Source organism: Bombina bombina, chromosome 4, assembly GCF_027579735.1.
Source record: "Bombina bombina isolate aBomBom1 chromosome 4, aBomBom1.pri, whole genome shotgun sequence".
NCBI lineage: Eukaryota > Metazoa > Chordata > Amphibia > Anura > Bombinatoridae > Bombina > Bombina bombina.
Window position 1 is genome coordinate 733,594,131 of NC_069502.1, and position 16,740 is coordinate 733,610,870.

The 16,740-nt window shown below is 35.8% G+C and overlaps 1 protein-coding gene across 1 annotated transcript in view; it reads right to left on the bottom strand.

The window, feature by feature from the left end:
* The window catches only part of ZDHHC14 (zinc finger DHHC-type palmitoyltransferase 14), a 222,673-nt gene extending 207,723 nt beyond the window's left edge, over positions 1 to 14,950 (bottom strand). Inside the window, exons 1-2 of the mRNA XM_053712213.1 lie at positions 14,893 to 14,950; positions 10,533 to 11,949 (exon numbers count right to left, since the gene is read on the bottom strand). Of these exons, the coding sequence (XP_053568188.1) occupies positions 10,533 to 10,774 (242 nt within the window). The 5' untranslated portion in view covers positions 10,775 to 11,949; positions 14,893 to 14,950. The remainder of the gene's footprint in view (positions 1 to 10,532; positions 11,950 to 14,892) is intronic.
* Positions 14,951 to 16,740: the final 1,790 nt, after the last annotated feature.

Sequence of the window (16,740 nt, forward strand, 5' to 3'; positions counted from 1 at the left end):
TTAACAGAGTTATTTCCACCCCTGTGATGAGCTGTTTTGCATTTTTTAGATGCTGTTAATATTTAAAGGGACAGTCAAGTCCATAAAAAAACTTTCATGTTTTAAATAGGGCATGTAATTTTAAACAACTTTCCAATTTAATTTTATACCCTATTTTGCTTTGGTCTCTTGGTATTCTTAGTTGAAAGCTAAACCTAGGAGGTTCATATGCTAATTTTGTAGACCTTGAAGACTACCTCTAATCTGAATGCATTTTGACCACTAGAGGGTATTAGTTCATGTGTTTCATATAGATAACATTGAGCTTATGCACATGACTTTAACGTGGAGTGAGCACTGATTGTCTAAAATGCAAGTCTGTCAAAAGAACTGAAATAAGGGGGAAGTCTGCTTAGATACAAGGTAATTATAGAGGTAAAATGTGTATTATAACTGTGTTGGTTATGCAAAACTGGGGAATGGGTAATTAAGGGATTATCTATCTTTTGAAACAACACAAATTCTGGTGTTAACTGTCCCTTTAAGCTCTACTGCAGACCATTTTGCATTGAGAAAACCACACGTTATTGTTTTTTTCAGGAGACCCAGCAGATTCAAAACTATACCATTATTTTATGTATATATCATGCAAAGTGAGAACTGTACAACAAAATGTGTGAAAAGAAATGTTTAATTTAAAAAAAAAAAAAAATTCTACTTTATTTAAAAAACAAGGTTGTGAAGAATTGTGTGTGCGTTTGTAATTTCTCTCGACTGTTATAGTAAAAATAAGAAGGGGTTATCCTAATATAAATATGGGCATTTGGGTATATTTATATCACTTTGATGTGCACATAGGGGCACCCATGAGCCTCTACTCAAATAAATGCATATTTGACACCAGGTGATCACTATTACCACTGTAATCACCTGCCAAATAAAACATAGGGCCTTATGAACATTATACTAAGGGGTTTTGTAAAGTAAGTGTAAATGTATCTATTTTTAAATTGTGCTTTAAATTTATAGCCCTAATACACTGTGAAAAAACAGGTAATAGTCTTTCAAATGGTGAGTCTTAGGGGTTTCTAGGGCTTATGGGAGTCGAGTTCGTAGGGATTGGATATTTATTCCTCCATAAAGCTCAGTTAAGCTCTTTACTGCAGCTTTGCATTTCCGGTGTTCTTTCAAAAAGTCCAAGACGTTGAAAACTCCAAGTTCACGTCACTTCCGGTGACTCCATACATCTGATTGGTTGTACATCCTGTCCCTCACGGAAACACGTGCCAATCAGATGGGCACTGTAATAGCCTATCTTCGCTATCTATTTTGCCTCCGCCTTGTAAACTTCATTCCCCAAGGTTCACTAGGGGTAGATACCAGAGGATCAGTGGTGCCCCCGACCCCCAGACAGAGGCAAAAACAAATAGTGAAAATGGAAGAGTCACCAGAAGTTAAAGGACCAGTCAACACATTAGATTTGCATAATCAACACATGCAAGATAACAAGACAATGCAATAGCACTTAGTCTGAACTTCAAATGAGTAATAGATTTTTTTATAACAAATTTCAAAGTTATGTATATTTCCACTCCCCTTGTACCATGTGATAGCAATCAGCCAATCACAAATGCATATATGTATAGTCTGAATTCTTGCACATGCTCAGTAGGATCTGGTGACTCAAAATTTGTAAATATAAAAGACTGTGCACATTTTTTTTAATGTAAGTAAATTGGAAAGTTGTTTAAAATTAAATGCTGTATCTGAATCATGAAAATTTAATTTAACCTGAGTGTCCCTTTAAGCAAATCTTGGAGTTTGATAGAACACCGGGTCTACAGGGCTGGTGATGTCACCACACCCATACATAGTGAGGTCCCCAGACCAAAAACAGTTCATTATATTCATTGATAAAACTCAGATTTCGTAATCCAAAAACTAAATCATCAGGATTAATGACAAATGAAATAGTGGTTACACTCTTTTGGCAATTACATCACAAGTTAAAGAGCCTGTATGTGGACTTTAATGTTGTGTAGTGATGCTCATAGGAGACGTGTGCAATTAGCCTGTTATAGTTATGGTTTTGGAGCATGTGTATGTCTTTTTAAAGGATTTGAACAGGCACATTAATTAGTAGAGTGATCATGTGGGCAATAGTTTAAAATGTGTTGTCCTGGCATTGTCAAGAACTTTTAGTGGTGGAATTTGATATGTGAAAAATAGCCTTGTAAATGGGTGTGTGGGACAAGTCAAACAGGACTGGCACATGTTAAAAGGGACATAAAACCCCAAAAAATTCTGTCATGATTCAGAGCATGCAATTTTAAAACAACTTTCCAATAAACTTCTGTTGACAAATGTGCTTCATTCCCTTATCCTTTGTTGAAGGAACAGCAATGCACTACTGTGAGCTAGCAGAACACAATGGTGAACCAATGACAAGAAGCATACGTGCAGCCACCAATCAGCAACTAGCTCCCAGTATTTCATTGCTGCTCCTGAGAATACCGAAGTATGCTTTTTAATTAAGTATACCAAGAGAATGAAACAAATTCACCACCAATCAGCAAGCCCTACCCAGGTGCTGAACAAAAAAAATGGGTTGGCTCCTATGTATACATTCCTGCTTTTTCAAATAAGGATAGCAAGAGAAAGAAGAAAAATGTATAAATAGGAGTAAATTAGAAAGTTGATTAAAACTGCATGCTCTATTTGAATCATTAAAGAAGAGGGGAAAAAAAAATCTAGATTGTGTGTCCCTTTAAGGGAGAAAACACAAAACAAAACAAAACAAAACACACAACTAATTTTTCATACATATTCTGGCTGATAAACAATTTCATCACCAACATGCGTCACATGTAAGAATAAAGATTTTTTTTTTACCAGCAGTTTCCTGCAACGTATGTTTGCATTATATTAAGCAAAAATTTACACACATTCTAAGCAATGCAAACATCACTAATTTTCTGCCTCAGACACCCACATATGAATCATTAACCACACTGAATAAAATCCATAACAATGCATATTATTCCAAGATATTTCTACTGTTGCCAGTTTGCACAGCATTGAAATCACTATTGCTCAAAAATAATGAATGCTTGACAAATCCCTGGAGCCAAAAAGCCACATTTAATTTACCCATAGCTCCTAATTTTTAAGGTTATACATAAATCAGTGTACAAAACCCATACTTTGCGCCTATGCTTAATACCAATTTGCCAAGCCTTACTTTTTCTTCAGGCACAGGAATTATTATATTAATGCCATTTGTAAAAGACATTTGTGGTAAAAATCAATTATCTAAAACAACTGCAAATTTAATAAAATAAGATATTTAATAGTTCACAGTACACCAACCTTAGGTAATATGCACTTAATTTTAATACTTATGCATATTTATCATCTTTCAGTCACATAGAATTCAAGAAGCACAGCATGCAATTCCCCTGCGTCTGCCTGTAATAGCTTGTTTTTGATATGTATGATATATGAGGAAAACTATGACTGGCCTATTAACATGGGGCAGCTACTATAAGGTTAAAATTATCATAAACTAGATATTTATAGCACAGGCAGGTGAGCAAGGACCTTCAGAGCTAGGTCAGTATATCTGAAGCTTTGCCCTTTTCTGCTTCCAGTAGTTGACAAGGTATAAAAACTGAGCAGCAGGATTTGGCATCTAGAAATTAAAGGGGGGGGGGGGAGGGCAACAAATAAAATAAAGAAATAAAATGTTGTTATGTGGCAGACAAAAACCAGCAACACATTTTCTAGTATCAACTGACCTAAATTCTGACACCTATAAAACACACAACTAATTCAGACATAAAATAAAATATGGACCATTTTCATTATGGCACAAAGGTAAGAATTTAAAAGCAATTCAGTCAAATAAGAATAAACAGTTTGCATCTAGAGAAAATGCCTACTGATTAATCAGTATTTAGCCTAATAAAAATAATATACCTTCCAAATAAACCTCTATAAAGATTTTTCTTTGCATAAATGTTTCGTAGATGATCCATTTATATAGCCCATCTGGGAGTGTTTTTGTAACAATGTATAGTTTTGCTTATTCTTTAACAACAAGGTGCCACAATGTCAGATGTACACGCGTTTACAGACTCCTGTTTATGATATCTTTCTTTTCATATACAGGGGGGGGGGTCTATTACATGCAGTTATATTTAAAATTAGTGTACACTGTCCCTTTAATGTTTTTGTAATATTATGCATTTAAAAAGGGACATTCTGATTTCTGATACAAAAAGTGAATAATCTGGTTAATCAGTGCATATCATTTTTGCATTATTGATCCTATTTTATTGTGTTGCCAACTTTGCAAGTTTTAAAGTCTCAATCAGGAGCTGCAAACAGGAAATCACCAGTGATTGGCAGATATATTTGACTGCTGTTGCTCATTGGGCCACCACTTGTTGCTCTCAAGCCTGACTTTAGTTGATTATTTTTACCTTTCAAATGATTCAGCATTTGGGTAGCATGTCCCTTTAAACACAGTATCACAAACATTTCTGTGATAATAAAATGCTTTTTAGGAGGGACAGTCTACTTTTTTTTTATTATTATTGTTTAAAAAGATAGATAACGCCTTTACTATCCATTCCCCAGCTTTGCACAACCAACACGGTTATATTAATATGATAGAGCGCTTGAACACATATGGAAACCCTGGTGCAGTAATTAAAAACGCCTTTTAATAAAACAATTAAAAATACACTCACAAAATGTAAGAGCATAGTGTGCACTGAAACAAAATTGCAGGTCTTTGCAATATCGTGCAACAGTTCATTTATTTCACTAATGCAACTTAAAAGGTGAAACTAATATATGAGATAGACTCATTACATGCAAAGCAAGATAGTTCAATCCGTGATTTGTCATAATTTTGATGATTATGGCTTACAGCTCATGAAAACCCCAAATCCACAATCTCAGAAAATTAGAATATTACATGCAATCAATAAAACAAGGATTGTACATAGAACAATATCGGACCTCTGAAAAGTATAAGCATGCATACTGTATGTACTCAGTACTTGGTTTGGGCCCCTTTTGCAGCAATTACTGCATCAATGCGGCGTGGCATGGAAGCTATCAGCCTGTGGCACTGCTGAGGTATTATGGAAGACCACAATGTTTCAATAGCGGCCTTCAACTCTTCTGCATTGTTCGGTCTCATGTCTCATCTTTCTCTTGGCAATGCCCCATAGATTCTCTATGGGGTTCAGGTCAGGCGAGTTTGCTGGCCAATCAAGCACAGTAATCACACGGTCATTGAACCAGGTTTTGGTGCTTTTGGCAGTGTGGGCAGGTGCCAAGTCCTGCGGGAAAATGATGTCCGCATCCCCATAGAGCTCATCTGCAGAAGGAAGCATGAAGTGCTCTAAAATCTCCTGGTAGACGGCTGCGTTGACCCTGGACTTAATGAAGCACAGTGGACCAACACCAGCAGATGACATGGCTCCCCAAATCAACACAGACTGTGGAAACTTCACACTGGACTTCAAACATCTTGCAGTGTGTGCCTCTCTATTCTTCCTCCATACTCTGGGTCCTTGGTTTCTAAATGAGATGCAAAATTTGCACTCATCAGAAAAGAGGACTTTGGACCACTGAGCAACATACCAGGTCTGTTTTTCTTTAGCCCATGTAAGACGCTTCTGACGTTGTTTGTTGTTCAGGAGTGGCTTGACAAGAGAAATACGACATTTGAAGCCCATGTCCAGGATCCGTCTGTGTGTGGTGGCTCTTGATGCACTGACTCCAGCCTCAGTCCACTCCTTGTGAAAGTCCCCAACACTTTTGAATGGCCTTTTCCTGACAATCCTCTCCAGGCTGCGGCCATCCCTGCTGCTTGTGCACCTTTTTCTTCCACACTTTTCCCATCCACATAACTTTCTATTAATGTACTTTGATACAGCACTTTGGGAACATTCAACTTCTTTTGCAATTACCTTTTGAGGCTTTCCCTTCTTATGGAAAGTGTCAATGATGGTTTTCTGCACAACTGTCAGGTCAGCAGTCTTTCCCATGATTGTGATTTCTACTGAACCAGACAAAGACCATTTAAAGCCTCAGGAACCCTTTGCAGGTGTTATGGCTTAATTAGCCGATTAGAGTGGGACACTTTGAGCCTAGAATATTGCACCTTATCACAATATTCTAATTTTCTAAATTTGTGGATTTTGGGGTTTTCATGAGCTGTAAGCCATAATAATTACAATTATGACAAATCACGGCTTGAACTATCTTGCTTTGGATGTAATGAGTCTCATATATTAGTTTCACCTTTTAAGTTGCATTAGTGAAATAAATTAACTTTTGCACGATATTCTAATTTTTCGAGTTTCACCTGTAGTTACCAATATTTGTAGCTAGGTATTAGGGACTCAGGAGATTGGGCAGTGACATTTTGTGGGTGGAGCCGTGTCAAAAGAGGGGGCATAGATGGTATAGTGGGCAGCATTATAGCTGTGTCTAGACGGTCGGTGGCTGTGCATGTGCAGTTTGTGGGTGTATTTGAGTGTTCTAGGTGCAGGAAACCAACAGGACAGTGTTTAGAATTAGGTACTGTCCCTTTCTCAAAATGAAACAGTCAGGAGGTCTGCAATAGAGTAGCATTCGTCCTGTGTTTCTCACTCCAGGGTTGATAAAGGTGCGGATACGACTATATTGGAACGCTGAAAGGACCTGCTATTTTGTTTCAATGTGCATGATGCTCATATGTTTGGGATTGTATTTGTAATTATTTTATTAAAAAAGGTGTTTAAAATTACTGCACCAGGGTGATGTTCCGTGTGTATTTGAGCTCTGTCCTTCTACAGATTAAGAGTTTACGTGGGGAAGTGAACAGCCCACTATACTGAAGCAGCAGCAGCACACGAGGGAACATTCATTTGTATATTTGGTGAATATTGAGGCTGATTTGACAAGGACGTACATTTATTTGATGAGAAGATTTTAAAAGGAAGACTTTATTAATTACCCATAACATTGGAATTGGTTATTTGTGAAATGTTTTTTCATTTGTTCTTGTGCTATTAAAGCTCGTTTAGTATTGCACTAGTATGGCCCTTTAAACGTGTGTTCAACAAGTATATATAGCAATACAATCATATAGAGTTTATTTTGCATGTCAGGACTTGACAAAGCCAGGCACCTGTGGCACCTTAATACATGGGCCATCACAGCTATACATAGAATGCATTAGAGTTGTGCAGGGTTTTTTTTCCCCCCTTCATATTTAGCACTTGTTTGAGAAACAAATGCTGAATATGACCGTAGGCAGCGACATTCAGCTCTTTTCAGCGCCTGATTTATTTGTGTCATAGTGCAACAAATACATTGTGCAAATACAGAGTTTTATGTTTTACTTTGACAAAAATAAGTCCGGCGCTGAAAAGAGCCTGCGGCCATATTCAGAATTTGTTGCAAATGCCTTGAATGCTTCATTATTAATCATTACCAGAATCAATTATGTATGTTCTCACCTGCTGATGGAATGTAACAAAATACCTGACTTTTTTTATACTTTTAATGCTTAATATATTCTTATAATTTCCTACTACTTTTTGCGCAGTAGTTCTGGATATACTCAGGAGCACGCGCACATGCCTGGAGCACCATATGTCAGCAGTGATGACAGCAATGTACAATATTGTCAGAAACATTTTTGCAAAACTACTGCTATATAGCACTCAAGGCAAGCTCCTAAGCATACCTAGGTATGTTCTTCCCTAAAGGGTAACAACAGAACAAAGTACATTTGGAAATATAAGTAAAGTGAAATAAAGATGCATACTCTAGCTGAATCATTAAGGTTTAACTTTGACATAAATACCTCTTTAAAGGAACAGTAAACATCTTCAGACTGAATTTACAGGAAAAAGGAGCACAATGAATAAAAGTATATTATAAAGTTTTTCTACCTAAGCCTTTTATATTACAATCTCAAAGTGAATACTGTCCTTTAAGCTTGCTACTGTGATGTAATCTAGTCCTTGGTCTTTTAAACACAGAACAGGCAGAAATGTAGTTTATAAATGTGCTGAAAACTGCAGTGCCATCATGCATATATAGTAGCACTGGAATTTTCTATCCGGCTTGGCGCCAACTGGCCCGCACGGCTATTGGCTAAGAGGTGGAAACGTCACCACTCAGCAAAATAGCTTTCTGCCATGGGCTGCCTGAGAAGCTCAGTGCGGTAAACGCTTTAAACAAAAAAAAAAAAAAGGAACTTTCAGCATGAAGAATTTTATACTTCATGACTGAAAGTCCACTTTATTTGTTCCAATGGTAAATCCTAGCATTTCATAAATATGCAGACTTTTGAATGACAACCAGAGGCACAGCTATTTTTTTTTGCACAGGTTTCAATTAGCTAGATTATTTACATATACACACACACGCCAGACAAGTGTAATATTGCTTTTTATATCATTCCTTTTTTTAACCATACATCTTTAAGAAACTTATTCCTCTCACTTAAATAGCCCAGTCATCGTTTCTGCCGCAATACTGTTGAAAAGGTGTCATTTGTAGATACACACACACAGACATCCATATAGGCTGGTACACATTATTGAAAAATAAAAGAAGTGTGTTGGCTTTTTTTGATAATATCTGAAACTTAGGAGCCAGATATGCCTAAAGATTTAAGCAAGAAGTAAAATTCTAGCAGCCATGGCTCCCTTCTCCTGTATGCATTGATGTGAAAAATATAGGTCTAAAAATGTATGTGGTTCATGACAGTTAAGCATGTCAATTCTGAAAGCTAGGCAGGGATTTTTTTTTTTTTTTTTTTTGCCTGCCTTGGAGAGTTGTTTGTTCTCAGAACTACAACCCCAGAAGAATAGGAGGAATTCAGAACATGCTGTGAAGTCATCTATCCACACCCTGTCATTCAGGAAGAGAGCATGGCCTAACATCTGCTATTTGGGGACAGACTATTTAAACAAAAAAAAAAAAAAAAAAAAACAGGAATATCTTCCTTTAAAAAAATGGAGATGAGAAGTATTGGAAATAGCCAGCAGTCGCTTTCAACTACATTAAGAAGCATTTCGTATGTATAATTTTAGCAGAGATAACTTCCACCCAACCTCAAAATGTTAAAGGTAAAGCCTAGTGTAAGTATGGGACAATTAAAACAAGTTGGTAACTTCGATGTGATTTAAAGGGACAGTAAAGTAAAAAATAAACATTCAAGATTCAGATAGGAGCATGCAATTTTAAACAACTTTGCAGTTTACTTTTATTATCAAATGTGCTATGTTCTTGTTATTCTTTGTTGTATAGTATAACCCTAGGTAGGATGATAGGAGCAAGGTGTGTCTAGCAGTCTATGGCAGCAGTGTTTGCAACACTGTATAACACTGCAATTAACAATGTTACAAATACTGCTGGCAAATGGCTATATATACACACACGCTCATGCGCTCACCTAGGATTACTCTTTAACAAAGGATACCAAGAAAACTAAGAAAAATTGATAAGGTCAATTTGAAAGTTTTTTTATTTTTTAAATTTCATACTCTAACAAGTCAATTTAGGTTTCATTTTGACTGTATTGCCCCTTTAATACATGTGTATCTTATTTTACCAGCAAAATCAAAAGTTTTGCTACAAGTTGCCTCTAAAAAAAAAAAAATTTTCCCCACCACTGGAGTACCCCCAGCATAGGCAAGTATAGCAATATACAGTATACCTAACCCTGCAACATTTTACACAAGTGCTTGGATCACAGGACAAGTTAATTTATAATAAACAGCTCCTGATATGCTAAACCTTGTAAATAGTGCCAAAAAATTGACAGTGGTTAAATGATTTTAAAACATTAATTTTGCAACGCTGAGCTTTTGCAAAGAACGGCTTAAATGTATCTATATCTCTATGTAATATATATCTTTCCATCTAATATCTCTCTCGATATAGATATCTATAGATATATAGATCTCAATATTTTAAAAGTACAACCAAGGTTAAACAATAGGTTATTCACAACAAAAATCAAAAAGGACCTTTATGAGAAATAAAACAGATCCTGACCCCACATCTATAAAGGTTAAGAAAAAAACGATTTTTAAAACAATAAAAACATGGTCCAAAATAGGACAAAATAAAAGCATGCCTAGAACAAACACATAAAACATTATAGTGAAAATTCATAACTGCATATCAACTTTTGCAATGACATAACGTGTCTAGTGCCAGTTGCCCTCCAAGAATATGCAGGTAAGCCATGCAGGAACAACTTATCTTATGCTTGCATGTATATTGAAAATGAAATGCACTTTGATCAGCATTTAACAACGTTGAAGTGTTGTTAATGGAATTAGGGGGAAAATATACTGTGTTCATTTGAGATAGAATCTTTTGTACAATAAATATGATGGGACCGCCAAATTTTTAAAATTGCAAAAAAAAGTTACACTGCGTAGGAAACAAATTCTCCCAATTTATAAATAACCTACACCAAAATGAAATTTTTATGTCATCAAAGCCTTATGGTGAAAGCTACTTACTCAACAGCAAAGAAGACTCCACTAGTGAACAGGATCAGGACCAATGTAAGGATAAAGACTCCACACTGTCTGGCCATCATGATCCTGCCATTGCAGAAGAACTTGTTCCTTCCTGGGAATACCTCCCATTTACGCCGTATTGCAGTTTTCTTCTTTTTATGAGGAGACTCCATGGGGGACGTTCCGCGAGTGTTAACTTCGCTATATCCACACTCTTTCATGGGACTGCCTCCTGGGGTCATTAATAAGATGCAACTTAGGGAAAAGTAAATTGGGGACCACCAGGAAGAAACAAAAATCCAGAAAAAAAAAAAAGCAATCCACAGTTATGTTGTAGTTCCACTTGTAGTAGGTCACTGAGAGGAGATAGAAAAATAGAACTCTAAAAAAAAAAAAAAATCCAAAATTCTGTAACAAGATACTATAAATTTTTGACAAAGCAAAATTCAGTATGTACATATAAATCCCATTTAATTATCATAAGAACTGTTGCTTTTTAAACCACTTGTTTTATTTACTGTTCATGGGGCCTTTCTAATTAAAAGGTCCTTCTAGTTTTGTATTCCAATAAAGCGATATTCAAATATTGATATTGCACTTGTAAACACAAAAATATATATTTATTCTAGGTTTACGTTAGGGCGGGAAGAAACCCAATTTACGAGAATCGAGCTGTAGTAAGCTCAGTGGTCCGACTGCTAGATTTAGCTGGCAAAGCTTGTTCGTTGTGGCATTCATAAGAGCGGTGAAAAATGAAACTGCTTTTGTTTACGGTATTTAGCGGTTTGCCAGTCTTCTCCAAAGGCCTTTACAAACTCTTCGTTGTTTCCGATGTATTATGCCCATCACCCTATCAAGTTTACAAAGCCACAGATCAGGTATTCAAAAGCACAGTTCCAAATGCGAATCCATAAAAAAATATATATATATTATGGTTGAGTAAACCAAGGTAAAGACTTTTGTGATTCCTTTAAAACGTAAAGAAAATCTCCACTTTTCAAATTTGCTGAACTTTGAAATATATCTTACAAGGCAGAACAAAAAAAAAAAAAAAAAGGAGTATTTAAACTAAGCAGCACAAGGTGAAAAACTGATTTCTTGCAAAAGGCTGTGAAATGTTTCTTTATTTTAGGATACTGCCAGCTTCACCATAAGCGTCTTTACTTGTATTTGGAAGTAGTATCAGATAAAGGAAATAGCTAAGATAATGCAGAATGAATAGAAGAACGTGAGACCACAAAAGCAGTCCCTTTAAAAAAAAAAAAAAAGTACTTATCACAATCCAGTAAGTGAAAAATAGTCTCAAATCCAGCAGGAAGTAAAAGCTCTTTATGGATTCTTCACTACTTTACACCCATGTTTTCCAATAAAGACTTAAGCAGGGGCTCTTATAGCACGTGTATAAACATCTTTTGTCCTATAAAAACAAAAAAAAAACAAGATTATAAAGTGAATTAAATAAAATATACTTTCTCAAAGTAAAAATATTAAATGAATTTACAGATAAACAGTTCATTTTAATAGGACATTAAAATAAAAATATAGATCTCAATAAAAATATTTAATATTGTGTAGTACAGTAATTTACTGTCCTTATTCTGCTTGATTTTCCTGTAATTTAAATTGAAAAAAGTGTGTTTTTACACTGCCTTCAGAAAAGGTGCAATGCATACAGCAGGACTGTAATATCTGACTTTAAAATGTGCCATACAGTACAAGAATATATATATTTTAATGGGAGAGTCTACCCCAGAATTGTTATTGTTTAAAAAGATAGATAATCCCTTTATTACCCATTCCCCAGTTTTGCAAAATCCACAGTTATATTAATATACTTTTTACCTCTTTGACTACCTTGCATCTAAGCATCTACCCCTTATCTCAGTGCTTTTGACAGACATGCAGTTTAGACAATCAGTGCAGACTCCTAAATAACTCCACGGGAGTGAGCACAATGTTTATCTATATGACACACATGAACTAGTACTGTCTAACTGTGAACAACTTTCAAAATGCTCTGATCTAAGAGGCGGTTTTCAACGTTTAGAAATCAGTTTGAGCCTACCTAGGTTTAGCTTTTCAAAAATACCACCAAGGGAACAAAGCTAATTTTATGATAAAGGTACATTTGAATGTTGTTTAAAATTGCATGCCCTATCTGAATCATGGAAGTTTAATTTTGACTAAACTGTCCCTTTAAATAGGTATATTGATGGACTGTAAAACAATAAAAAAATGTTGCTAAAAAAATGACAGTTTCAAATATGTATTTTATAGGCAGGGCTTTTGGCGCTATATACTATGCATTTATAAAAGGAAATAAATGTGTACAACTAATTTCTAGATATCAGCTTCTCACTAGGTTGGGAAAATCATACACAGGATGTATTCTGCACAGGAGCACAGGTCATACAAAAAAAAATTTTTTTTTTTTTTTATAGTTTAAGAAACATGACCTACGGTAATTTAATGTAGACGTTATACACTACACCAACAACAACACAGTTTAACCTTTTTAGAAAACATAATCTGATCAAATGTAACAAATACTAGATTTCAACATCACACTATTTAGGCACTTGTGAAATAGCAGTACATCTGTTATGGCACTGAATGTGGCTTTTATAAACAAAAGCTGACATTGGGAGTGACATAAGGTGAAACTACTGAAAAAAAAGGCAAAAGAAAAATATGTGTAATAACACAAAAGAATAACCACTCTGATTTTAAAAATGATGTCCTTTCTCAGCTGTGGGGATGAGCAGGGTTCCTTAAAGGTATAGGAAAGTCAAAATTAAACTTGCATGATTCCGATAGTGTATGCAATTTTAAGACACTTAAATTAACTTCAATTTTCCAATGTGCTTTGTTCTCTTGGTATCCCTTGTTGACAAAGAATACACACATATCCTACCTAGTGGGAGCTAGTTGCTGATTGGTGCCTGCACGCATTTGTCTCTTGTGATTGGCTGAATAGATGCGTTTGTCTTGCTGCCAGTAGTGCAATGCTGTTCCTTCAAAGGATAACAAGAGAACAAAGCAAATATTATAATGGAAGTACATTGAAAAATTGTATGTTCTATCCAAATCATGAAAGAAAATGTTGGGGTTGCCTGTCCCTTTAAAGAAGGAAGCTTTGTAAACAGTACAAGAAACAAAAAGATTTTGCGGTACCAACCCCTTTTTAATGTCTACATTTTTTATTATCGAGATCTGATTCAGACTCTTATCTTAAAGGGATATGAAACCCACAATGTTTCTTAAAAGGTTCAGATAGAGCATATACTCTTAAACAACTTTCTAATTTACTTCTATTTTTCTTCATTCTCTTGTTAATTTTGTTGAAAATCAGTGATGTATGCTTAGGAGCCGGCCTATTTCTGGAGCACTATATAGCAGCTGTTTTGCAAGAAAGTTATCCATTTGTAAGAGCACTAGATGGTAGCACTATTTCCTACCATGTAGTGCTTCAGACACCTAACTGGGTATCTCTTCAACACAGAATATCATGAGAACAAAGCCAATTTGAAAATAGAAGTAAATTGGAAACGGTTTTAAAATGTTAAGGTCTGTCTGAATCACAAAATAAATGTTTTGGGTTTCATATCCTTTTAACAACTTAAAGGATATGTGAAGTTAAAAAAAGAAACAACATTTAAAAAAGGTAGTGAAATGCACGAAAAGGAAAAAAAAAACGAGGAAACAAACTAAAAATGTAATTTCAATATGAAAGTGTTAAAACGCGTTATTACTTTCTTTAACCCACAGCCTTTAACCTAGATGACTCAGTACAATATGATCATAATACATATACAGAACACAAAGCACAAAAACATTTCTCATTTAGGATATAACTTGCATACAAGGCACATTTATAACAGTGTGGACAATATATACAGTATGTGAACACTCCCACTACAGTGGCAAATTATTTTTGTTTGAGAAGCAATCACATCCTAGCAGTGGTCATGCTCACACTTCCCAGTAAGTTTTAGATAGCAATCTACACAGCTAGCAGCAGTAACCTAATATACAGGTATCAACAGTAATCATGTATGCAAATAGCACCAAGTAACCTTATAGACAGGTTGCACAAGGCACGGCTTGCTAAAGAGTCAGCATAGAAATAGCACATTGCACAGTTAAACATCACTGGTATGTATAAATACAATGTACATATACCCCCGCGCACAGTGCAACAACAGTGTTTTACACTTTGTAAACGATTACAAATTCACTACAGGCCGCCAGGCACATGCACATCTATAATAACTTCAACCTAAGCTTTACTATTGAAACAGCTAGGCCACACATGCCCGACAAGGGGCAGCCCCTTGTCCACATTATGATGGTAACGCACCTTCATTCCCTGGGAGGCACAGTACACAGTCTCCCTGTTGCGTTCTCCGCCTTCTGCAGGCGACTGAAACTAACCGCACACATACAAGCAAATCGGCAGCTTAGACGAAATAAACACCGCCCTCAAGAGGCATAGAAAAAGGTTCAGTGGCAATGCTGACTGGGACTTGTAGTTTTTCTTGTACAAAGCAACAGTCTCTGTGAAATGCTCAGTCTGTCACAAAAATAACTACAAATCCCAAGAAATCATTGCGCCGCTACGTCAAGGTTTCCTTGACGTGCCCACCCAAGGAGGTACCCATTTAAAGATGTTCTGAGTCCTGATGAGTCAAGTATCACCATTATCTCCAAGTACAGTGTACGTCACTGCTTTACATTGTTGCTAGCAGCCCATCTTAAACTTCGATTCCCAGAAGGCCATAATTGCTGTATCGTAAAATATTGTATAAACCTTCAGCACAAATACGCTTCAAATCCCCTTCAAATAAGCTTCTGTTTGAGGGACTTCACAGTACAAACTAGACTTCTTAGATAATCTCACCATACCAGAGAAATTTAGAGAATTGTACTCAGAGTGACAGAGCAAGTAGGGATAGACACATGCTCTTAAAGGGACATATAACCAAACATTTTTCCTTCATGATTCAGATAGAGCATGCAATTTTAAACAACTTTCTAATGTACTTCTATTATGAAATTGTCTTTGTTATCTTGGTATCATTTGTTGAAAAGCAGGGACATAAACTCAGGAGTGTGCATGTGTCTGGAACACTATATGGCAGCAGGTTTGCAAGAATGACAGCACTGTTTCATGCCATATAGTGCTCCAGACACCTCTTTAGGTATCTCTTCAACAAAGAATACCATAGGAATGAAGCAAATTTTATAAATTAAGTAAATTGGAAACGTTTTTAAAGTTGTATGTTCTGTGTGAATCACAAACACATTTTGGGGGTTTAAATTCCTTTAAAGAAAATAAATCTACAGTGTAATACACATAAATACAAACATCTTAAAAGTTTGACAAACATAATTGAGCCAGTATACCCATCATGCCCAAATGGCAACATTTTAATGATGATTACATTTTGTTTTTCAATGTCCCTTTAAGCACTTGCAAAATAAAATAGAGATCTCGTGCAAGACCTGTTTTTTGTGAAATAAAGGAGCCTTAATAGGGCCCCTAGATTCACCCGAAATCAAATAAAGAGATAAGTACTTTACCTCAATTTATAAAGATGGTAATGATGGGCATTTGCACAACTTGTTATTTTGGATTCCCTACCTCCCCCTGCATAAGATTCAAGGAGATTTTAAAAGAGAGTGCGGGTGTTATCAGTTCCCTGTCTACCCCATTCTAATAGTTGATGTGCAATGTTCTCTATTTTTTTTTAGGTTAAAACAAAAAAAGTAAAAAGGTTACACCAGCCATCATTAGAACATAAAATACAAGAAAATACTCAAACAGATCATAATCTGGCAAAGACCTTAGGTGCAAAAGGAATGCAGGTTCAGGTGACCAGGTGTAAAGTTATAGGATGGAACGACTAAGACATTCCCAAGGGCAGCTATAAATTAGGGAATAGTTCAAGACCTAAGCATCACCAGCAACAACCAGGTAACAGTAGAATTTAAAGGGATAGTCTAGTCAAAATTAAACTTTCATGATTCAGATAGAGTATGCAATTTTAAGCAACTTTCTAATTTACTCCTATTATCAAGTTTTTTTAATCCTCTTGGTATCTTTATTTAAATGTAAGCTTAGGAGCCGGTCCATTTTTGGTTCAGCATCTGGGTAGCGCTTGCCGATTAGTGGCTACTTTTAGACAAATAAAGATATCAAGAGAAC